A 23,575-nucleotide genomic window follows, 5' to 3' on the forward strand; every position below is an offset into this window, starting at 1 on the left:
ATGACAAAATTTGGCATTTGGGCATTAAGCTAGGAGAATTAGCTAAATGCATTAACTAACCATTAGTTAAATGTTAAAGTCCGTTAGCTTCATTCTGTTTCTAGCTGTCAGTCATGTCATTAATTCTAAGCCAACACTTTACGAATGTAAGAAAATGTACATCTAGTCTAAGAAAACTTAGGTGGATCATTGCAGAGTCATCACACTTTATGTACCTTATTTAAATATAAGCTTCAGGGACTCCTGGGTGGCTCAATTGGTTAAATGGCTGCCTTTGGCTCAGGTCATGATCCCAGGGTCCTGGTCAGGGTCGTCTTCTCTCTCTCCCTCTGCCTGCCACTCTGCCTGCTTGTGCTCTTTCTTTCTCAAATAAATAAATAAATTCTTTTAAAATATATAAATAAATAAATACTTAATTTTTATATCCGCATCCTAACAGCAATTTCTAGTTTTATTTTAAGTGACTTTTAAAATTTTTTTTCTAAGATTTTACTTATTCATTTGAGAGAGAGAGAGAGAGGCAAAGAGAGCACAAGCAGGGGAAGAGGCAGAGGGAGAAGGAGAAGCAGACTCCCCACTGAACTGGGGGCCAGACATGGGGCTTGATCCCAGGACCTGGAGATCTGAGACTGAGCTGAAGACAAATGCTTAATCATCTGAGCCACCCAGGTTTCCCCAAATAACTTTAATTTTCAGTAACTTCACATGTTCAGTGCAGAATGTAGATGAGCAAAGAGAGCATAAGAACACCCTTAAACTCTTCCTATTCATCCCATGTTAACTGCTGTTAACATTAACTGAAAAAGAACAAAGAAGGTGAATTGGACAAAAGAGAAGAAAAGGTAGGGAGTTCTATAGGGAACATAAAATAAATAGAGAGTAAAGAAGCAGATATAGAAAAAAAAATTTTAAAGATTTTATTTATTTATTTGAGATAGAGTAAGAGAGCATGAGCAGGGGAGCAGAGGGAAAGGGAGAAGCAGAATCCCCACTGAGCAGAGAGCATGACGCGGGGCTCGATCCTAGGACCTCGGGATCATGATCTGAGCTGAAGGAAGACGCTTAACTGAGCCATCAGGCACCCATAGAAAAAGAATTTTTGATGAATTCTCTATGTAGAAAAGATCTAAGAGCAGCTGGTATATAAGTTTTAAGATCTAGAAAACTCTGGTGGTATATCCTCATTTTAAAAGTAAATCACAGTCTTAGAGTGATAGGAAAAAAACCAAAAATAGAATAATAAAATCTTTGCTTTTGTCATATCTGCCTTTAGTTACTAGGTACTCTTGGAGGTTTCACAGTGGTCTAGGCTGAGAAAGGAAAACAGCTCATTTCTTTCTCACATCCTTCCTTCTTTAGCATACAGGGAAGTCCTCGGAGATTTCTTTTGATAACTGGCTATGTAATTCTTTAAAAAAAAAATGTAGTGTTTTTTGTTTTTGCATTTTTTGTTTTTTGGTTTTTTAGCAAAGCTAGGATTCATCTGGGCTCTGGAGCTCCGATATAAACCCTAAAGCTATTGTGGGATTTAAAGGAGCAAACAAGAATTCTCTATTTTTATAGTGTGAGTTGTTATCTTGATGTTATAGTTACATATACTCTCATTCCTGTGCATTGTGTATTGGGAATTTGGAGGGTTTTCTTTTAAAATCACGTCTGACTAACAATGACTCCAACTGTGCTGATAAATGTTTCTTTCTTGGACATCAGTAGGAGGTCAGTGTGAAGCCTGCTTCTCCTCTCCCCCTTCCCCAGCTTGTGTTCCCTCTCTTGCTGTGTCTCTCTCAAATAAATAGTAAAATCTTTTAAACAATAAAATAAGAAATCTTAGGAAAATATTTTACTTTATAACCTACCATATTATAGTACTTCCAAGGAGGTTTTAATCAAAATTAAAGTATCAAAAAAGTCTGAGATGGAAACATAGGAACAGTTTGTGCGGAAGGACAGAAGCCCAGATTTTAAAATGTTAGAGTGATAACCGAAAAGATTTTAAGTTTGGTAAAACTTTTTTTTTTTAAGATTTTATTTTTCAGTAATCTCTACATCTAACATGGGGCCCAAACCCACAACCCTGAGATAAAGAGTCACATGCTCTACCAGCCGAGCCAGCCAAGTGCCCTGGGTTTGGTGAAACTTTTCAAAGACTCATCTGTCGCCTTGTGTTCTAGACTAAAGCAGTTTTGTCAAGAAGTGGGTTCATAATTCCTTTCTTTTCCAGATTGCCAAGGTTGAGAAGCTCAAGCCTTTAGAGGTGGAGCTCCGACGCTTAGAAGACCTTTCAGAATCCATCGTTAACGATTTTGCCTACATGAAGAAGCGAGAGGAGGAGATGCGAGATACCAATGGTGAGGGGAGAGCAGCTCTGGTTTCTTCGTAAAGGAGACCGAACTCTTTTCTCAGTTTTGCCAAATGGGGATGGGGGAATGGGATGATCCCTTACTTAAGTGTTGCTGCTTCTCCAGGTACACGAGCTTTGTTAGATTTTCAAGGGGATAGAAATTTCTGTGGTATGCAGTTGACCATATTCTCAGCTTATTGAGTATCAAACTGATAGTAGTAATCTTTGTAATTTCTAACATTTATATGTGGAACAGTGAATTTTTTTTTCTTCTAAAACAGTGAACTTTTAAGAAAAAACAATCCAAAATCTACTGTCAGGTCTAGGGCCTGAGTGAAGTTAATGATTTACTCCCCCCCCCCCCACCGCCGCCGCTGTGTAGCCTGCTGAGCCTCACGTCATTGCCTTATAACACTTTTGTTTTTTTTAGAGTCAACAAACACTCGGGTCCTGTACTTCAGCATCTTTTCAATGTTCTGCCTCATTGGACTAGCCACCTGGCAGGTCTTCTACCTGCGTCGCTTCTTCAAGGCCAAGAAGTTGATTGAGTAATAAGGCCCAGTCTCCTCCCACCTTGTATCTCGGCCAGCTGAACATCGCTGGGACATGCCCAACCTAGGGCATCCTTCTAACAGCACCATCAAGGCACATTGGAGCTTTCTTGCCAGAACTGATCTCTTTTGGTGTGGGAGGACAGGGGTTACTGCCTACACCCAACAAGTCAGTGAGAGACTTCTTTTTAACTTGGTAGCATTGGGACTAGTTTTGCAACAATAGGACTATTATTAGAGTCCTCTGTAACAAAAAATAGGGGTTACCTAGGTAATGCCAAAGTCAGCATTTGTACTGGGTTTCCTCCTGTGATCGGTTTGAACCATGTTTTCTTTCCTTTTCCTACTTGCTCACCAGCTTGGGCTTCCACTTTAGTTCCTTTACCAAGGTTTGTATGACCATGTTGAACTTGTTTCATTTTGATTGTCCTCTTTGGATTTCTTCGTGAAAACACACTTCGCTTTCTCTTGACCCTTAGCTGAAATGTTTAGGTAGCTTCTGGTGATTTCCTTTCATAAATTCATGTCTCTTGAAAGGGTGATAGATGGACACCTCATAGAAATGAGCTTTGTACTGTACATAACTCTTAAAGAGGACTTCATTTTAGAGAATTAAAATATTTGTGCTCAACTGCTTGAACCTCTTTTGTGTATTTATGTGTGTTTAGCTCTATGCAGTTTTATCAGGTGTGGATTTGTGTGATCACCACCGCAGGATAGAGAACAGTCCCAACTCTCGTATCCCTGTACTACTACTTTTTATAACCATAGCCAGCTCCCTTCTTTTCCCCAGAGCCCCAACTTCTGGCAACCACTGATCTGTTCTCCATCTCTAATTTTGTCATTTCAAGAATGTTTTATAAATGGAATCATACAGTATGTAACCTTTTGAGATTGGCTTTTAAAACTCAGCATAATTCCCTTGAAATCCATCCACGTTGCTGCATGTTATCAATGGCTTGCTTCTTTTTATTGCTAAGGAGTATTTCATGGTACGCAGGTACCACAGTTTGTTTAACCATTCCCCCATTGAAGGACATTGGGTTATTGTCAGTTTTTGGCCATTTCTACTAAAGCTGCTATGAACATTCATGTACAGGTTTTCATGTGAACATAAATTCTCATTTCTCTGGGATAAATAAATGCCCAAGAGGGCAGTTGCTGGGTTGTATGATAAGCACGTGTTTATTTTTGTGAGAAACCATCCTACTCTCTTCTTGGAGTGACTGCCATTTTACCTTCCCACCAGCAACATGTGACCAGTCCAATTTCTCCAAATCCTCTCCAGTATTTGCTATTGTTGTTATTTTTTATTTTAGTCATTCTCATTGGTGTGTCTAGTAATGACTCATTATGGTTTTAATTTGCATTTTCCTAATGGCAGATGATGTTGAGCCTCTTTTCATGTGCTTATTTATCGTCCATATATCCTCCTCAATGAAATATCCTTTCCTATCCTTTTTACGCACTTTTTAATTAGCTTGTTTTTTCTAAGTTACAGAGTTCCTTATATATCCTAGATACAAGTTCTTTGTCAGATACGTGGTTGCTTGAATTTTTAACATAACTTCTAGCAAGGAAAATACAAGTAAAATTTACCAACTACTCTTACGTGGCCAGTCACCGACTTAATTCCTGTCCTTATGTGTTCCATCTAGCAAATTAAGACATTTGGGGTCTAAGAAAAACACACCTGGGAGGATTATGAATAGAACAAATACTTGAAACTGAATGTTGCAAACGCAAAGCCAAGAATTACTGTGGGAATGTAAGGTGCCTAAAGGCCATTAAGTAAGCAAAGGTATGGTTACAAATGAGCATGTTTGTGGACAGTTACAAAAAATAATGTCACTTGAAAATATCTCCATTTCACCCAGGAAAATGGATAGGAGTCTGTCCTTTCTGTAATCCCTTAACCCCTGCAGACTGTTACCGGGCTTTGTCTAACTGCAGAGGCAAGAATTAGAGGACTTAGGGCATATAGCTTGCGGTTAAGCAGTGCATTAGAATTAACAGAACACTGTTGTGATGACCAGGGTAAAATACAAAAGTAAAAGAGGGAGTGAGTTATGTTGTTAAAATCTCAGGCTGTTAATGTTCCAGCTACTGTGAACCCGAAAGCCCTTTATCTCCGACTCTTGACTTCTGTGAATGCCTCTGGTGCAGCATTAATTTGTGCAACATTGCCATCTGCTGGTGGGAATTGATAGGTACGGCTCCTGAGAACCTGGAGGCCAAATCCTGAACATAGGACAGTGGATGTTGAGAAAGTCCATCTGTGGTATTACATACACTAGATGACAGAGGATACATCCAGGTAGGGAAGAGAATAACCATACTTGTGGGTCAGATCCATTCTTAGAGGTCTAAAGGTCAAATTTTGTTCTGTACCTTTAGCCTAATAAGAAACTCTCATTTCTGAATGGTGCCTTTCCCCTTTTTCAGAAGCAATGAAAGTTCTTCTGTTTTGACAAAATGGCAAAGAAAAGGGTAGGAGAGGAGAACATTTTATTTTAATGATGTTTCTGTTTCCGAGTGTGACTTTGTGAAACTGGGATTTTTTTTTTCCATTCTTTCCTTTTTACTCACATGCCAAAAATACCAGCTCAGACACTTGTGCTTTCAGTTTAAAGTTCATTGATAATTACACCTTCATTTTATCAAAAAAGTAAACATTATTTGCCTTTGATAGAAGGCTAGTGCAAGAGTAAATCAGCTTTAAAAATGAAGAGTTTATCTGCTTTTCTCCATTTTGAGCCTTTTCAACACAGTCTGTATAATACAGATGGGGAATGATACAGTTTAAGCGCTGTTATATCATTGTCATAAATTTCTGTCATTAGCCATTTTTCTGTTTGCTTAATGGAAAGAGGCATGTGGGATTTCTACAGATTCACTTGTAAATGTTGGATTGGGGATTTTTGTGTAAATTTTCTCAAATAAATGCTAGCAGAAACCATTTTAGGTGTATGAGTATCTTTGTCTGAATTGGCAATAATTCTTCCATTTTCTTCAGTTTTAAAGTATGGCAAGTTATCTGTGATAAATTAGAGAAAAGGTTCTATGTGATTTACTACAGATCGATAAAGTTTCTTGAGCGAAGACAATTTTATTATCTTTTATATATAAATATGTAAGCTATATATAATGTGTATATAAACTTAGTCATAATAATTGACATCTTCGGAAAGGCTAAAATAGGGTTCTATAAGCCAAGCATTTTCTGTAGCTTCTCTTTGGGAAACTGCTATTGGAATTATTTCCAGAGTGTCTTCTCCCTTATGTTCATTCTTAAAATTCCCCTCCCAGTTCAGAACCTCTTAGGACTTGCTTTTTTGCCCATTACATCTATATAAAACCCAGTCCAGTGGGTTAAGGCAATTTTCTCCTTCCTTTTACTTACAGTTGAACATTTTTTTATAAAGCTCCTTTCCAAGAGTCAACCTGAAGGCTGGCATCTTATTTACCCTCAACCTCCAGTCCTCCAAAAAGTAGATAATTTGTCAGTGAATCTATGGTCTATAAAGTAGGGATTCCCAAATTTGAATATAACCTTTAATATCAAAAATGTCTTATTTCTCACTGATGATTTACTTTTACAGAACATAAACGGTGAACGAATTCAGCCAAACTTTTAAATGAACTTAATCATCTCAGCAGTATCATATGCTTGTTAAATGGTAGTATGTGTTTGGCATATTAATTATTCAGTCTGCTGTAGTGGTATTGCACATAACATACACCCCATGTATAGTTTTAAATTTTCTAGTATCACAGTGAAGTGAAAAGAAACAGGCAAAATTAGTTTTAATAATATAGTCTAACATATCCAAAAGAGCATTTCAACATACAGTCAATATAAAAATGATTAACGAATTTTTTTTTTTAAAGATTTTATTTATTTGACATAGAGCACAAACAGCAGGAGCGGCAGAGGGAGAGGGAGAAGCAGACTCCCCAAGGAGCAGGGAGCCCAATATGGGGCTGGATCCCAGGACTCCAAGACCATAACCCAAGCTGAAGTAAGGCACCCAACCGACTGAGCCACCCAGACACCCTGCGAGTATTTTTCTTTCTTTCTCTCATATAAAGTCTTTGAAGTCCATTATGCATTTTACAGCTACAGCACATCTGCATTCAGACCAGCTGCAATTCAGGTGTTTAATAGCTGTATGTAGCTAGAGGCTAATATTGGAAAGTGAAGGTACAGACTTCGCTTGGTACTTTAGTAGATTTTTTCATCTTTACAGTGACTCTGTGGCCCCAGGGATCTGCCATTCACAACCTGGAACTTCTGCTACATAGCATCCTGTTTACTTGTTAAAATACAACATATATCCGTTTTTGTCCAAAGGCAGTCTGAAATCAGTTATACCTTTAGAATGTTCAGTATTTCTGGATTTATGAATATTCAAAGGCCAGATGTTTAGTTTCATTTATATCGAGTATAATGAACTGAGCACGAGTGTTTCTGTTCCATACTCTCTAAGAGAACAGGACATTTGTCTCTTAAGCTTGTATCTATGCATTATAACTAAAACAATTTGTAATACCAGGCTAACAAAGCTACAGAAAACTATCATTCCTCATGGCAAAGATGCCAGAATAAAATGAAAAAGCTGTGGCTGAAACCTCTTTACTCTCGATTTTAAGTGATTACTTTTTCCATTCTTTTAACTGAAAAAAAAAAAACACCCACATTTATTGAACATATATTCTGTTTAATATGCTGAGTTAAACTCTGGAGAAGACTCAGATAAATAAGCAATACCTATCCTCAAAATGCCTTGTAATGAATAGGAGGAGGTAACTGAAATGGCGTCTATCCAGAATGATCTCCCTACTTTGTTTAGCCATCACTGACTTAACATTTTGCATATTTCTCCAGGAAGCCTTCATCAGCCCAGCAAGTCTGGCTTGGAAAGATGCCCCTCCTAAATTCCTTTCTGGGAGCTTGTACTTACTATAGCACAGAAAAGTTGTAATTGCCTAGTTACTCGTTATATGGACTGTAAGCTCCATGAGAGTAGGAACCACGCTATTTTTGTTTTCTTTCTTTTTTTTTTTTTAGATTTTATTTTTTTTTATTTATTTGTCAGAGAGAGAGAGGGAGAGAGAGCAAGCACAGGCAGACAGAATGGCAGGCAGAGGCAGAGGGAGAAGCAGGCTCCCTGATGAGCAAGGAGCCCGATGTGAGACTCGATCCCAGGACACTGGGATCATGACCTGAGCCGAAGGCAGCTGCTTAACCAACTGAGCCACCCAGGCATCCCTATTTTTGTTTTCTGTTATAACTCAGCACCTGGCACAAGTTGGTATTCAGTGTTTATTGAATGAATTAATTGAGAAATTTACAAATATCTATATAATCTGGCATACTGGAATGAAACCAACATAATGAAATATGACAGGGATTATCAGTTGGGCTTGCATTTAGGTTTAAAAAATATTCTATACAGAGGTGATAATGACCCAATATTTATCCATCAAATAATTTTTATTTATTTTTTTAGATTTTATTTATTTATTTGACAGAGATCGCAAGTAGGCAGAGAGGCAGGCAGAGAGAGAGAAGGAAGCAGGCTGCCCACCAAGCAGAGAGCCCAATGTGGGGCTCGATCCCAAGACCCTGAGATCATGACCTGAGCGGAAGGCAGAGGCTTAACCCACTGAGCCACCCAGGTGCCCCACCATCAAATAATTTGTAAGCTTTTAATAGCGAGCACTTTTCTAGGAATTGATACATAGTTGTAAATGAGTACAAAATCCAGGCTCTTGTGAAGTTTACATTCTAATGAATGGAGATAGTCAATAAAGAACATAACAAGACATCAGTATTTTCAAGCTTTGCAGATAACTGATGTGATCTAGTGGAAGAGCTGTGTTACCTTGGATTGCTTTGGATGTGGAAAAGAAGCTTCGTAAAGTACAAGTATGGTATAAGCAGACTATTGTTACAAAGGCTAGTATACTAATAGAAGTATTCCACCCAGATCAAGGGAGACAGAAGTCCCTTGTGCTCTCCTATTCAGAGCTAGTGTGGAATGTTATGCAGAGTGTAGGGTATCATACCTTACAAGGGTCACTGATGAGCTGTAGAGAGGTCATAGGTAGGAGTGTGAGCTCATCCTTCACAACTCCCCTATCCCATTCTACCAGGTATCTTCATCCTCTGCTTGCTGTCACTGTCCACCTCATGAGAAATCACAAAGTGAATCTTCACACTTACTTCATCAACCACATCTCAACTGATCACAAAGTTCTAGATGTTCCTCAGATGGGGCGCCTGGGTGGCTCAGTCTGTTAAGTGTCTGCCTTGGGCTCAGGTCATGATCCTGGGGTCCCGGAATCAAGGCCTGCATCAGGCTCCCTGCTTGGTGGGGAGCTATCTTGTCCCCCTTCCCCTCCCCTACTCATGCTTTCTGTCCCTATCTCTCTCAGGTAAAATAATGAAATGTTTTTTAAAAGTTTTTTTTTTTTTTAAAGATTTTATTTATTTATTTGACAGACAGAGATCACAAGCAGGCAGAGAGGCAGACAGAGAGGTGGAAGCAGGCTCCCCGCAGAGCAGAGAACCTGACGTGGGGCTCGATCCCAGGACATCGGGACCATGACCTGAGCCGAAGGCAGAGGCTTTAACCCACTGAGCCACCTAGGCGCCCCTGTTTTTAAAAAGTTTCTAAAAAATGTTCTTCAGATGGATTTCTCAAATCTGGACTTCCTTTCTACTCACACTGATAAATACTTCAGTGCCTCTTCTTTTCTTAGAATATAAATTGCCCCTTAACTGGTCTCCTTGCCTCTAGTCTTTGTCCTCCACATTGTTCTTTGTAAAATATAACTTTGGTCTTATGTAAAGTGACTGTATTGTTTATTGTCTGAGCTGGGCACTTGAGCAAAATAAAGCTCTGTTATTCCTGGGGGAAAGGTGTGAACTGGGACTTCCCCAGCAAATTGGGACACACAGTTACTAATCATATCCTCCCCTGCTTAAAAATCTTGAATAATTTTTTATTGCCCACAGGAAAGCCAAACTTAACAGTTGAGGCCCTGTCTTTTTTGCTTTTATACCACATATACCCTGGCCTCCAGCCACATAACTTTCTCTTGGTCCCAAAACATCATGCTCTCTGAATGGTGTGGATCCAGATTACTGGGTTTGACTCCCAGCTCTCCTTACTAGCTGTGTAACATTGAGCAGGTGACTTAACCTGGGTCATCTCCGTTCCTTCTATAGAATGAAAATAATACGAGGATTAAGTGGGATGACTCCAGGAAAGAAAACCTTTAGCGTAGTGTCAGGAACATAACACTTAATAAAAGTTAGCTGTTACCTCTGTGATGTTAGTCCTGTTCCTACAGCTTTACAGATTTAAAAAAAAAAAAAAAAAAAAAGCTTGGAGATGTAAAGTTGACCAAGGTCAGTCATTGATGGAACATGTTTTTTCACTGTATTACAATTTTCTTAGTGACTTGCGGGTAAGGAACACCTTCTTGTAGCTTTCCCACCCACAGAAACACTGTCTGGCACCTAGTGCTTTAAAGAATGTTGCATGAGGTTCGCCTGGGTGGCTCAGTGGGTTAAGCCGCTGCCTTCGGCTCAGGTCATGATCTCAGGGTCCTGGAATCGAGCCCTGCATCGGGCTCTCCGCTCAGCAGGGAGCCTGCTTCCTCCTCTCTCTCTGCCTGCCTCTCTGCCTGCTTGTGATCTCTCTCTGTCAAATAAATAAATAAAATCTTTAAAAAAAAAAAAAAAAGAATGTTGCATGAGATGAGACGGTCAAAGATGCGGAAATACACACGGAAGGAGAATGTTAAACCTGGAAAAAGAGTGTAAGGAGAGTTGACTTGAATTACTTTTGGAGTTGCATAGAAAAGGGACCTAGGGTGGCTCTGGGAGCAATAACTGGGCCCACGGACTGAGATGACAGGAGGCAAGCATTTCCGATTACTAGAGTTATCTTCAGTTTCTCACTAAACAAAGAGCACTGTTCAACGTGGAATCACTGCCCTTGAGATAGGCCTGGCGCCACAAAGCGACTGGGCGACCTCCGGACCTCGAAGCTGTTTGGAACGTGGCCAGGGATCGGGGGCGGGGTCTACACACCCGAAGGAGACTCCCCTGCCGCAGCCTGAAACCTCCGGTTCCGTGTCCCGCACAGCGGCCGGTGGGAGGGAGGGAAGCCGGGACTGCGAGACTAAGCAAGTGGGCGAGCGAAGGCGGTGAGGGCGTTGGGGAGGGAGGGAGAGCCCGCCGGGCCGGAAGCACCCGGAACTGGTTCCGGGGCAGGGGGAAGAAGCCACCATGGAGCCTCGCGGGTTTGCGGGGCTGACGGAGCCTCGGGCCGGCGTCTGAAGCGAGAGAGGCGTAGCGCGGCCAGCGCCACTGGGGACACGCAGGCCGGTCCCGCAGCCGCCACCATGTCGGTGCTGGGCGAGTACGAGCGACACTGCGATTCCATCAACTCGGACTTTGGGAGCGAGTCCGGGGGTGGCGGGGACTCGGGCCCGGGGCCCAGCTCCGGCCCGGGGCCACGAGCGGGCGGCGGCGCGGCGGAGCAGGAGGAGCTGCACTACATCCCTATCCGCATCCTGGGCCGCGGCGCCTTCGGGGAGGCCACGCTGTACCGCCGCACCGAGGTAGCGGCCCCTGGCTCCGGCCGCCCCAGCCCCTCCTTCGCCGCCCAGCTTCCCAGCCCCGACCGGGTCCCGGCTTTGCCTGCGGCTCGCTCCTCGGCCTCACTTAGATTTGCCTGGCCGCAGGGTGTATGTCTCAGGGTATTCTCCATTCTTCCAGCTCACCTGCACTGGAAATTGTAGATCACTGGTTTTACTGACTGGTCGTTTCTGTCGAACCCGGGGAACTGAGCAAGGCATTGGACCTTCTCTGAGCTTTAGTTTCCCCATCTGTACATTGGGGTTAATGATAACTATCCTAAAAAATAACCTTGATTTTTTAAGTTTAATTTTGAGGATCGAACGAAGGTACTTTGCAAACTGTAAATTAAAGTGGCATACGAATGTGAAGTGTTGTCAAAACTTCTTCTCACGTGTATAGCTCTCCAAGGTCGGGGTGGAGAGGAGGGGCGTAGCTTCAAAATTCCCACGTCAGTGGCAACTTCGTGTCTTTGCCGTTATCTTTAAGTTCAGGTATGAAAACTTAATTGGAGATTTTTCTGGAAGATCAGTGGGTTCGTCGTTGCTTTCTTCATCAGTGTTTATGCACGGGAGATACCTTTTCGATATATTCTGAGCCACTATTTCTTAACTTGGGTTGGCGGGAGGCAAGGACTCCTTTGAAAACCTGATGGAAACATAATCCCACCCTCCCCCCATCCCCTATTGCATATATACAGATCCTTTGGAAAGATTCGTGGCTCACTGACCCCCAAGTTTAGAGCGTAACACTGATCTGAAATCCTGTAGTGGTGACTACTTCCAAAAACTAGCCATCATTTGGATGTGATCCCTAAAGTCTTGAACTTGACTTTGGATGATGATGATTCATCCATAAGTGATCCATCTGCAGTTCTGGGGTGTGTTTCAGGCTAGCATACTTCTAAGGCTGAAAGATGGAGGAGAGGGGTGGTTGCAAGAAAAGAATCTTTAGGTGTTTTTTATCTTAATGCAACATTAATGTATGATTTTAGGGTTACCGTTAGTATCTGTTTTTCTTATTTGTACTCATGAAAAAGAGATAAGCATTGCTATTTCTGTTTTATAACTAAAGAAACTAAGACAGTATATTTAAATCACTTGACACTTCAATTAGAAGTAAATCTTGGGCTAGAACAGAGTTTCACATTTCCTCGCCCATGCCTTTCCAGCATGTTGATCTTGATTATTGAGGTTGGTTTTATGTTAAATTTGATTACACTTCCCAAAATTGGCATAGCATTATCTATATCACCAAATGTTTATTAGGTTTGTGAATTTACAAAGGGTTGATTAGAAGCAGCCCTTTCCCTCCAGAAGGTTAAATATCAGTGGGAAGACAAGTTAGCCCTGTTAGTAAGAAAAGAGCATTTAAGTTGTATGTGTATATAAATGAGAAAGGATGCACAAATATCATATCAGTGTATGAGTTCTGAAAATGAAGGAATGGATTGCACTGGATAAATGCACAGTAGAAGGTTTAATCAGGATATCCCTAAAAGGCCTGGCAGAATCATTTTAAGGGATAGGGAGAGTGATTTAGGTGGGGATGCTCCTGGGCTGGCGAGCAGCATCAGTAAAGAATTTGAGTGTTGTAAAATGGCGTGAATGTTGGGAGCTGCAGATAAATTGTCATGGATAAAGGAAAATACATGACATGTAAAAGTTGTAGGAGACACAGTTGCAAAATAGGGCAGGTAAGGGAAGTGAATTCTAAGCTCTCAGGCATGACTTATTCTATCTAGAAAGCATAAATAGAAATCACTATAGAGAAATCTAAATTTATACAAGTAGAGGTAAGTTTAATATTTCCATTTTACAAGAAACTATGGTCAACTCTAAGTAACTACTCTCTCCAGTTCTCCATTTCCCCAGTATTCTCGCCCTACTACAGTGTTTATCATGACTAGTAGCAGTTTGTCATGATGTCCTTCAACAGAAATCTTTGAGATGTACCCCTAGCTCATATTTTTACCTGGAATTGACATCATGCAAATTAAGTAAGTGTAGCAACAATGTCACAGTATCTTAGTGCTTTACTTTCCCTAATCCTGTAGTAAATGACAATGCTCAATTGTATGAAGAACATTAAATTCTGTTCCTGTTTTCTTTAAAGGAAGAAATTAAAGGAGTCAGTCTCTGCCCATCTGGGAGGTTTTTTTTTCCCTAGGCTTACAGATCAAGGTGTGGATTCATTCTCTGCCAGGCTAGAGGAAAGCACGATACCTCTATTACTGTGTTGTAGGATGACTCATTGGTTGTGTGGAAGGAAGTTGATTTGACCCGACTGTCAGAGAAGGAACGTCGTGATGCCTTGAATGAGATTGTTATTCTGGCGTTGCTGCAGCATGACAATATTATTGCCTACTACAATCACTTCATGGACAATACCACTCTGCTGATTGAGCTGGAATATTGTAATGGTAAGGTAAAATTCAGTGGGACCTCCTCTGGCAAGACATTGTTGTGCTTGTACTTACCTTGAAAGGGAGAAGAAAATAAGAGGCATATACGTTGATTAGAAACTTTAAACAGATTTCTAGTTTAAGAGAAATAGTTCAGATAGTTTAAGATAAGAGTTTTTGGAGAATTTTTAAGTGATTTACAAAATAAGAGGAGGGATTTCCCCTGCATACTCAAATTCTCTCTTATGCTTCTAGTTCCATCTTCAAATTATTTGTTGAGCTGAATTTTACATTCACTTTTCAAGGTTTTTTTTCACATGAATTGACTTTACTTAGGCATTAATGTTAGACATCTAATTAGGCACTAGAGACATAGTGCCTGGCTTGGCACTGCTTGATGTAATATTTAATGAAATCTTGTAAGTGATATTTATATCGACTCAGCCAGAGCTGTCCAATTGAAAAGTGGTTCAAAGATCAAAGCTGAATGAAAATGACACATAGCAATTCATGGCCTTACTTTATTTGGTCTCTGATTTCTTTGGACCATTTTGCTTGTAAGATAGCAGTATTAGCTCAGTCGTAGGAATATAGACTCTAAATCCATATCACAAGCTCTACTACTTCTTAACTCTGTAACTTTGCACAAGAAACTTCTCTGTCCCTCAGCTTTCTCATCTTAATATGAGTTTATTAATAACAGTACCTGTCTCCTAGGGTGGTTGTATTAAATGAATATGTAAACCCCACAGCTTAGTACTTGGTGTATAGCAAATCTTTAATACACACTGTACTAGCTGTTATCCTTGTTACATAGGAGAACCCTCAAAGCCCTTTCTTAAGCTACATGCTAAGGAAGTCCCAGCATATCCTTCACCTAAATCTCTAAGAGAAAGCTCTTAGACTTCGAACTTTTTGTCTTGTCTCTTGTGTACTATGATTGTTGCCGGTTTTGATCAACCCTAAATGTACAAGACTATATTAGAGATTTCTGAAGTAGCAGAAGCCTCAAGCAGTTAACTTCCTTTGTGGTTAGGAGGGACTAGAACAAATGGTAGATTTGTTGAAACACTGAGTTACTAAATTGCAGGGGAAATGAAGCTGTGAAACTGAGCCAGGACTAAGGTGTGAGTTATAGTTTTAGGACGAAGTAAAATGAATGGTGATCATTTGTTTTTATAAAAAGTCAAGAGAGGTTCATTTTTTTTGTGTCAGCTGTTACTTGATAAAGGCAAGGGAGAAGCACATTCAGACTTACTCTGCAGAAAGGAGTAAAGGGAGTAATGAATGGAAACAGTCTAGGGTGTCCCCTAAATTATGGGAAACCTTTTCAGTGTGAAGTAGTAAAAAAGGAAGTTGTTGATGAGATGCCCCTGTACGTACAAAACATTGCATCACAGGTATAGCCCAAATGTTCTAATAGTCACATCAGAGAGTTGTTACAGAAACATTGCAGAATTCTTTAAAAAGAGTTCTAGAGAAGAAAATCTTCTGATTTTGAAGACATTCAAGGTATTTTGTTACTTGGGATAACATAGGATTGGCCTTTATTCTTCTCTTTTCTAAAAATGTACTTTCTATTTTTGCATCAAACCTCATTTGTTAGGGAGGGGAATCTTTGAAGAAGACTTTGGATATAGTCCTTGAAGGATAGGAAGGATTTTATAAAAAGTCAAGAGAGATTCATTTTTTTGTGTCAGCTGTTAAAACCCTAGTAGCTACAGGAGCCAAGCTTTGATCTTTATGAAGCATTTCACACCTTTCTCTTGTTTAATTGTAGGAGGGAACCTGTATGACAAAATCCTTCGTCAGAAGGACAAGTTGTTTGAGGAAGAGGTAATTCATGCTTCTGTGGAAGGAAGCTAGAATTGTATTGTGATTCTTGCATTCTAGGCCTGTATTTACTCTTCCAACAATGAAGAGTGTTTTTTTCCTTTTGTTCAGACTCCTTCCAGGCTCTGGTTGCTATTCATGAGAAAGGAAACCTCTAACAAGGAAGCTGTCTATAGATGCTTCCTAAACGCTTTACCTCCACATCATGATTCTCTATGGGCTTTCTTTCCCGGTTCTATAACTGCAGACTGGTATGCCCAGTTTTCTATACCTTTGCATTCTTCTTGGATTTCTTTCCACAACTCTGCTTCACCATACTATATTTTATAATGGCATTGGAACTGTTTTATGATGACTTGCTTTTTATTTTTACCCCTTCCACTTTTCTTTGCCTACTCAACCTCCAAGCGAGAGATGTTCAGGTCATGTTGAATCATAACCTCTGATTGTAGCTTCCTTTGTTTGTTTGTTTGTTTTAGTGTGTGTGTCTTTATTTAAGTGGAATTTTTTTTTTCCCATCCAAATATAATTTATTTATTTTTTCTATAGATGGTGGTGTGGTACCTATTTCAGATTGTTTCAGCAGTGAGCTGTATCCATAAAGCTGGAATCCTTCATAGGTAATGAGTGAAAGAATATGGGACGGAGGGGCACCTGGGTGACTCAGTTGGTTAACCGTCCAACTCTTGTTTCAGCTCAGGTCTTGATCTCATGGTCATGAGTTCAAGCCCCGCGTTGGGCTCCATGTTGGGTGTATGTGGGGCCTATGTAAAAAAAAAAAATACAGGATGGATTCCTCCCCACCAATCTAACCCCCACCTTGGGTACCTCCCATCAGCACTATTATATTTTTGGTTAAGCAGGCAAGGCTTTTCCGTTAATATAATTTAGGAAGGAAAGAGTGAGTAATGCCGGGTGTTACCTTCACTTCCTGAAGTTAAATTATGTTTGTGATCTAGGAAGACTCTCAATAGCTAAGTACTGCTCAGTCACTTCTTTAAGAGATGTTTTAGAGTTCAGTTCATTAATTCATCAATAAAGTCTAAAAGCCACTAAGAGAAGTGGTATTAGATTGGTTGGAATTCACAGTTAATGTTTTCTATGACCAATAATAATTGGCAAGTATTTTTGATTTTATAAATGAGTCTTAATTTAGATAAAAAGCTAGTTTGTACAATTAATTTTACAATTTTACCAGCTCTTTGTAGGGCAGAGGGGGAACCTGCTTTCTATTCATTTCTAGCTATAGGAAAGAACTATTAGAACATTTCCACATTATACCCTTCTTAAGTGAGTCATTGATCATTGCTAGAGATTAATATTGATTCACCAGTATTTTTTTGTTGGTGGCTTATTCTTTCAGTTAACATGTGCTTCTCAATAGCTATTGAATGGCTACTAGTTGCATATTATTTTCTTTTCAAAAGTTTCAAAGAGTATTCTGTTTTTTCCACATCTTAAGGAACCCAGAGTGTAAACCAGGCACAGTTCATTTGTGTTACATATGACCAACTCATCTTTAGAAAAATAACCAGTGATTTTATTTAGGTGAGCTAAACAGCCTAGTCATGTTGCTGCTGGGGTGTGAGCCTCTTCCCTCTTCTTAACAGATTTGAAGCTTTAATACCAACCAGTTCAAGACATAAATGGTAATTGAAGAAGCAGTGCACCTTACAGGAATTGTAGGATTACCTGGGGGCACTCTGTTTTCCATCTGGCCCTCTCGGTTTTTCCCAACATCTTCAGTGGTGTGGGAGACATGCTTGTGCTACGAAGCCCTGGAGAATGAAGTTAATTCTCTGACTCCATTCCTCCAAATCCTCTTTTCAATGTTAAAGTACATGGGAAAGTGGTGACCACTGTTTGGGATCCCATAACAGTGTGAACAGGGTAACCACTCAGTTTATTCTGTACTAATTCTGGGCAGAGTCGGGGAAGAAACAAAACAATTGTCTGTAGGAGTTTAATATACAATATTTTTTTTTTCCAGAGATATAAAGACATTAAACATTTTTCTGACTAAGGCAAACCTAATAAAACTTGGAGATTATGGCCTAGCCAAGAAACTTAATTCTGAGTATTCCATGGCTGAGACAGTAAGTATATGTTGCCCTTGTCTTAATTTTTTTTTTCTTTTCCTTTCTAGTACTCTGAGATATAAATGTACACCACTCCACATCTCACACACTTTTCTCAGTATTCTTGCAAGTTCTCCATATTTGTAAAGCAAGTCTTCGGGAGTCTTTTTCCTGTGCTTACTCACAGGCATTCGCATGCTCAGGTATTCTTTTAAGAGTCATTGCCCACATCACAGCTCCGACCTCATAGCCTTTCCATTGCTTTCTAAAAACAGGAAAATGGGGCACCTGGGTGGCTCAGTTGGTCGGGTGTCTGCTTTTGGATCAGGTCCTGGTCTGGGATCGAGTCCCCCATTGGGCTCCCTGCTTGGTGGGGAGTCTGCTTCCCCCTCTCCCTCTGCCCCTCCTCCCTGCTCATTCTCTCTCTCTCTCTCTCTCTCACTCACTCTTGGTCTCTCTCAAAAAAATAAAAATCTTTATTAAAAAAAATAAAAACAGGGAAATGCTCTACCATTTTTTTCTGGTTTAGGATCTTTCATAGATTTCAGTTTAGCTCTTATTTAGTATTTATTTGAGCTTATGATGTTGGACATATCTTTTTGTGTTTCCTCTGAATTTTTCTGGTTCAGCGGCCCTATGTTACAAATAAAGGCTGATGCGCAGAGAACAATCTGATGTTAGTACCATACACCATCTCAACTGCAGGGCTCCCTTCTCACTTGATCCTAAGAAAGACCATTGGTAAAGAGTAGACATAAGTTCCTCTTTAAGGACGGTGATTTCATCCTTCTAGGAATTATAAAACCCAACTATTACTCTTCTGGTTTCATAGTACTCTGTCCTTGAAAGAATTTGATAAGAAAAAAGATTTCTCCCATAGTGGCATCATCTCATAAAAAACTTTTAGTTGTTACCACTATTTGTGGGAAATTTACTTCAGTTATTGAAATATTAATAGAGTTACCTCAGAAATGAAGTTATTCTTTGGTTGTTTTCTTTGTCGTTCAGCTTGTGGGAACTCCGTATTACATGTCTCCAGAGCTCTGCCAAGGAGTAAAATACAATTTCAAGTCTGATATCTGGGCAGTAGGCTGTGTCATTTTTGAACTGCTTACATTAAAGAGAACATTTGATGCTACAGTAAGTTGTATTATCCCCACCTGGTCCTTACAAATGTTATAACTTGGTTGAGAAAATCGAATTCCTTTATCCCTGAGTTTCTGATTTCTTCATCAGAAATCAGCTATAGGCAAACAAACAGACAAAGTATTCAGGCAGTGGCTTGGTGTAGTGTATTATTAAAATGCTGTATACCAGATTTATCTTTAACTTCAGTTCCCCACTGAAATAACGTTACTCAGGTGCTGTGAGCATTGTACTTGAATTTGTTGACTATAATTTTGAAATTGCCTCTAGGATCCACTATGTAATGCTATAGTTTAGATAAGCCATTTCTTTTCTTATGCTTCAGCTACATCATTTTTTTTTTTTAAGCTAAGGCAAATTATGTAATGCTCATTAAGTGTTTTGACCTTTTTTATAAAAAAATTACACACTGACTCTTATATTAGAGGTTGTTACTGTTCAATGGACAACAAATTCCTTTTAGTCTTTTTTCTTTTCTTCCTAAGTAAAGCCCAGTGTAAAGCAGTGCTTCTCCAACTTTCATACACATAGGCACCTTGTGTAGGCCCCCAGGTGTATGAAGGCACCTTTCATACACCTGGGCACCTTGTTAAAATGCAGACTCTTTTTTTCAGTAGGTCTGGAGAGAGTCCCAGTGTTCTGCATTTCTAACAGGCTCCCCCATGATGCTGATGCTGCTAGTCCCTGGACCAATCTGAGTAGCAAAAGTGGATTCACATCCAATGTTCTCTACAAACCATGTGTGAGAACTTTAGAATAGTTTGCAGAATTTCTTTGATCCTCTATTTCATTATCTGTAACAAGGAAAAAAGATGTATCTTTCTCATAGAGATGCTGTGATAATGTATATGAAAGATGCAAATGTAAGAGGATGCAAATTCATTGGCCTTTCATGAGACTTGTTTATTTTTCTAAATCCTTAAGTTTATTCTGGTGGATTATCTGATTCTTCTAAATACTACAGTGGAAGGAAAATGAGTTTTAGAGTCAACACAGACCTTGGGTGGAGTTATGACTCCATTTTTTACTGTCTGCGTAGTCTTGGGCAAGTTACTTTACATCTCTGAATTGGTAATCATAATAACCTCTTTACAGGGGGTTTGTAAGAGTGCCTACCTAGCACACTGTGGTCTCTCAATAAAGTTGTTAATGGTGTTATTATTATAATATTATTATCATTGTCATCTTATTCACTGCCTTTTCTGTTGCAGCAGAGTATCCCCTGCATAACCATTATGAGAATATATAAATTAGGAGGCAGATTACTTGGCAAAGAAGGTACTTAAAGCCAGGAAGCATAGCTAATCTTGTTTTCCTTTTTCTTGGGATTCAGTTGAAGGGTCGGATTCTAATATACTCCAGGTATTATACTATTGACCACATAATCATATCTCTGTGTTGGCCGTTTGGCTTTATTCCTTCTGATTGCAACAGTGTATCTCTAGCCATTTCTTGGTGATGCATACTAATAGTTATGAAAGAAATCAAACCCAATGCAGAACTATTGCCATTTCTTAAAAAAAAAAAAAAAGAAAGAAAAAAGTCACAGACATTTCCGAGGCCCTACTAGTAGATTATAATCTTTATATAACCAAGAATAATCATTTTGTCATAGAATCCACTCAACTTGTGTGTGAAGATTGTACAAGGAATCCGGGCCATGGAAGTTGATTCTAGCCAGTACTCTTTGGAACTGATTCAGATGGTCCATGCGTGCCTTGACCAGGTAAGTGTTACTTACATGTTGATTTCTGTTTAGGGTTTTCCCTTCACACCATAGTGTTTGGAGTATGGTATGCATAGGTGAACTGGCACAAAGACACATTCACTTCTCCAGGGTAGGATATATTTGTGGCTATACCCAGAGGAATAGGCATTGGTAATTCATGATAGTTATTTGTTTCAGGCAACAAATCCTGAAGCTTTATTCTGCTTTATTCTTACCTTATTGATTTGTGAGATGATTTTACCATCTAAGTAGTGCTCTGTTTTTTTAATGATCAGGATTAATTTTCATAGATTAATTTTACAGAATTGTAGTCAGAGATAATTTAGAGTTCCTACGGTGCAGAATATGTGTAGTTGTATAGATAGTAGTGTAGCTCCAGGTTGGTATTATTCAAAATATGGTTCATGAACATAGAGTGTTAGAATTGCTAGGGAGTGGAGGAGTTTTGCAAATAAAAAATGAAGATTCCTGAGTCCCACCCCAGACCAACTGGATCAGAATTTCTGTTGGTAAAGCCCAGAAATCTTTATAACAAGCACTCTGGGAGATTCTTATGTGCTATAGATACTGCAATTTGAGAGGCAGTGCCGTAACTGAACAAGTAAGGAAGGTGCATTCTCATTCATGTGCAGGTGTTGATGATAATAAGATGATATGCATAAAACATGGAATGTGACATGAGAAATTGTTTTTTGAAACAATTTCAAACAATTTCAAAAAGAGGATAATATACAGTGATCTTTGAGTAATTAGCATGCAGCCTTCTAAGAGGAAGTAAAATGCCTCTTTTAGACCCCATTGTGCCGTTTTCCTTTAAATTAAAACTGACCCAGTTTGTACTTTTTAGGATCCTGAGCAGAGACCCACAGCAGATGAACTTCTGGATCGCCCTCTTCTCAGGAAACGCAGGAGGTAAAGTACAGAGACGTCCACTCTGTTGTCCTTCTGTAGATGGTTGACTGTTAAGGCCTGATCAGAGGACCACAGGAGAGGGCAGCATTTCCTGACTAGGCAGCTCTGGTGCCTTTTTCTACCAACATCTTTGCTTTTGCTGCTTGAGAGGAGCTCCTGACTTTCACCTCCTTAGCCTGTGCTGTTTTGTTCTGAATTTACACTGATGAGACCCTAGTGCCCTGTCCTGTCCTCATCTGTGAGTTTTAATCTAGAGTTAGGGCATTGGAGTGTAGTACTTAAGGGGGGAGGGCTCTGCACTCCAACATCCTTAGGTTTGTATCTGAGTTGTGTTACTTTCTTTGCCAACTTATTTTACATCTCTGTTCTTTGGTTTTCTCCTCTATAAAGTCAGATAGGGTAAGGATTAAAGGAGGGAATGCATATAAAGTGCTCAGCCCAGGGCTTGGCACAAGTTGCTCAGCGGTTGTCAGATAGTAGTATGGATAAAGTGGGCCTTTGTTTTTCAGTGCATTCACTTAGATGGTATATTGCAGTGGGAGGAATCTTCTTCAGAATAAACTTGCGTGATTGTTGACATGTTACTTCCTGAGATTTTTTTCTGCGTTAGAGGTCTCTAGAGATAGGAAGGAGGTCCTCTATCCCTCACGTCCTGTAGGAGGCTTCAAACCCAAACTTAAAGGAAGTTGTATTCTTTGTTACTCCTTTTTTTTTTTTTTTTTTAAGTAATCTCTACACTCACTGTGGGGCTTGTACTCACAACCCTGAGATCAAGAGGCGTATTCTCCTCTGACGAGCCAGCCAGCCAGGCACCCCTTTATTATTCTCATCCTACTGTTTTTGTCTTACTGTCCTTTTTCCTCCCCTGCCAGTCCCTTGTTTCTGTATCTTCCCAATATTCAAACCTTTGCTTTGTTCTTTTTTCAAGTCTTGCCCTTAGATACATTAAGTATATATTTAATTCCATAATCTTTGTCATTTGGTCACTACCTTTATTTTGTTGTGCTATTTAATTAATCTTTTCTGGTTCTTCTCCAGTTAAGGTGTAGCGAGTGTTTTAGTGCCTAAAAGTAATACTCTAGAAATAGCCCTCTTACCTTCCACTTATGTCCGATACATGTTCAGCAGGACCACCCTTTGGTGCTGGTTAAGCATATGTAACTCTGTTATCTGACTTTTTTCCCAACAGTATAATCACTATTTTAATTTCTTTTCAAATATTTCCATTGATAATTTTTTTTTAAGATTTTACTTATTTGACTGAGAGATAGAGAGCACAAGCAGGCAGAGCAGTAGGCAGAGGGAGAGGGAGAAGCAGACTCCCTGCTGAGCAGGGAGCCCGATGTGGGGCTCAGTCTCAGGAGCCTGGGATCATGACCTGAGCCAAAGGCAGCCGCTTAACCAACTGAGCCACGCAGGCGCCCTCCATTGATAATTTTTAATTGCAGTTTTTATTGAGATAATTATAGATTTATACACAGTACTTCATTAGAACTTTGTACTTTGATGGAAAAACATAAGAGAGAGGTTTCCGGATAAAGCATAGCAAATGGTGGAAAATATTCAGGAAATACTGAGTCCTACTTGACTAGATTAGTGGTTCTAGACCTGGGGTTCTCAATAGCAACACCTCAAGAGCTTTCAGAAACTACTGGTACCTAAGCATCAGCCCCAGGAATTCAGCTATAAGTGTTTTAGACAGAACAAGAATCCTGGGCTAGAATATTGGGAGTAAATAGAAGGAAAGAAGGCTGGAAAGGTAGTAAGAATCTTGAATGCTAGGCTAAGGGATCTGTCTTTAATTCAAGCTATTGTACAGTAGCGAATGTTTATGAGAGGGTAGTTCATGTGATAAGGGGCATGCCTAAGGAAGACTATTTAGCAAACTAATCTCAGTGTTAAGTCAGTATAGGACTAATAGAGTG

At 39.8% G+C, this 23,575-nt stretch overlaps 2 protein-coding genes across 3 annotated transcripts in view; both read left to right on the forward strand.

Annotated features, from left to right (window-relative positions):
• Positions 1-5,851, forward strand: part of LOC111148703 (transmembrane p24 trafficking protein 10) — a 46,196-nt gene extending 40,345 nt beyond the window's left edge. The window contains exons 4-5 of the mRNA XM_022505497.1: positions 2,222-2,348; positions 2,772-5,851. Coding sequence (XP_022361205.1) covers positions 2,222-2,348; positions 2,772-2,893 — 249 coding nt within the window. The 3' untranslated portion in view covers positions 2,894-5,851. The remainder of the gene's footprint in view (positions 1-2,221; positions 2,349-2,771) is intronic.
• A 5,345-nt stretch (positions 5,852-11,196) lies between these two features.
• Positions 11,197-23,575, forward strand: part of LOC111148523 (NIMA related kinase 9) — a 36,632-nt gene continuing 24,253 nt past the window's right edge. For both annotated transcript variants that reach the window (XM_022505148.1, XM_022505149.1), the window contains exons 1-8: positions 11,197-11,532; positions 13,793-13,970; positions 15,733-15,788; positions 16,335-16,405; positions 17,776-17,881; positions 18,872-19,003; positions 20,625-20,735; positions 21,586-21,650. In XM_022505148.1, coding sequence (XP_022360856.1) covers positions 11,314-11,532; positions 13,793-13,970; positions 15,733-15,788; positions 16,335-16,405; positions 17,776-17,881; positions 18,872-19,003; positions 20,625-20,735; positions 21,586-21,650 — 938 coding nt within the window. In that variant the 5' untranslated portion in view covers positions 11,197-11,313. The remainder of the gene's footprint in view (positions 11,533-13,792; positions 13,971-15,732; positions 15,789-16,334; positions 16,406-17,775; positions 17,882-18,871; positions 19,004-20,624; positions 20,736-21,585; positions 21,651-23,575) is intronic.

The sequence above is a fragment of the Enhydra lutris genome, unplaced genomic scaffold, assembly GCF_002288905.1.
Source record: "Enhydra lutris kenyoni isolate GAN:26980312 unplaced genomic scaffold, ASM228890v2 scaffoldscaffold20, whole genome shotgun sequence".
In the NCBI taxonomy this organism is placed as follows: Eukaryota; Metazoa; Chordata; class Mammalia; order Carnivora; family Mustelidae; genus Enhydra; species Enhydra lutris.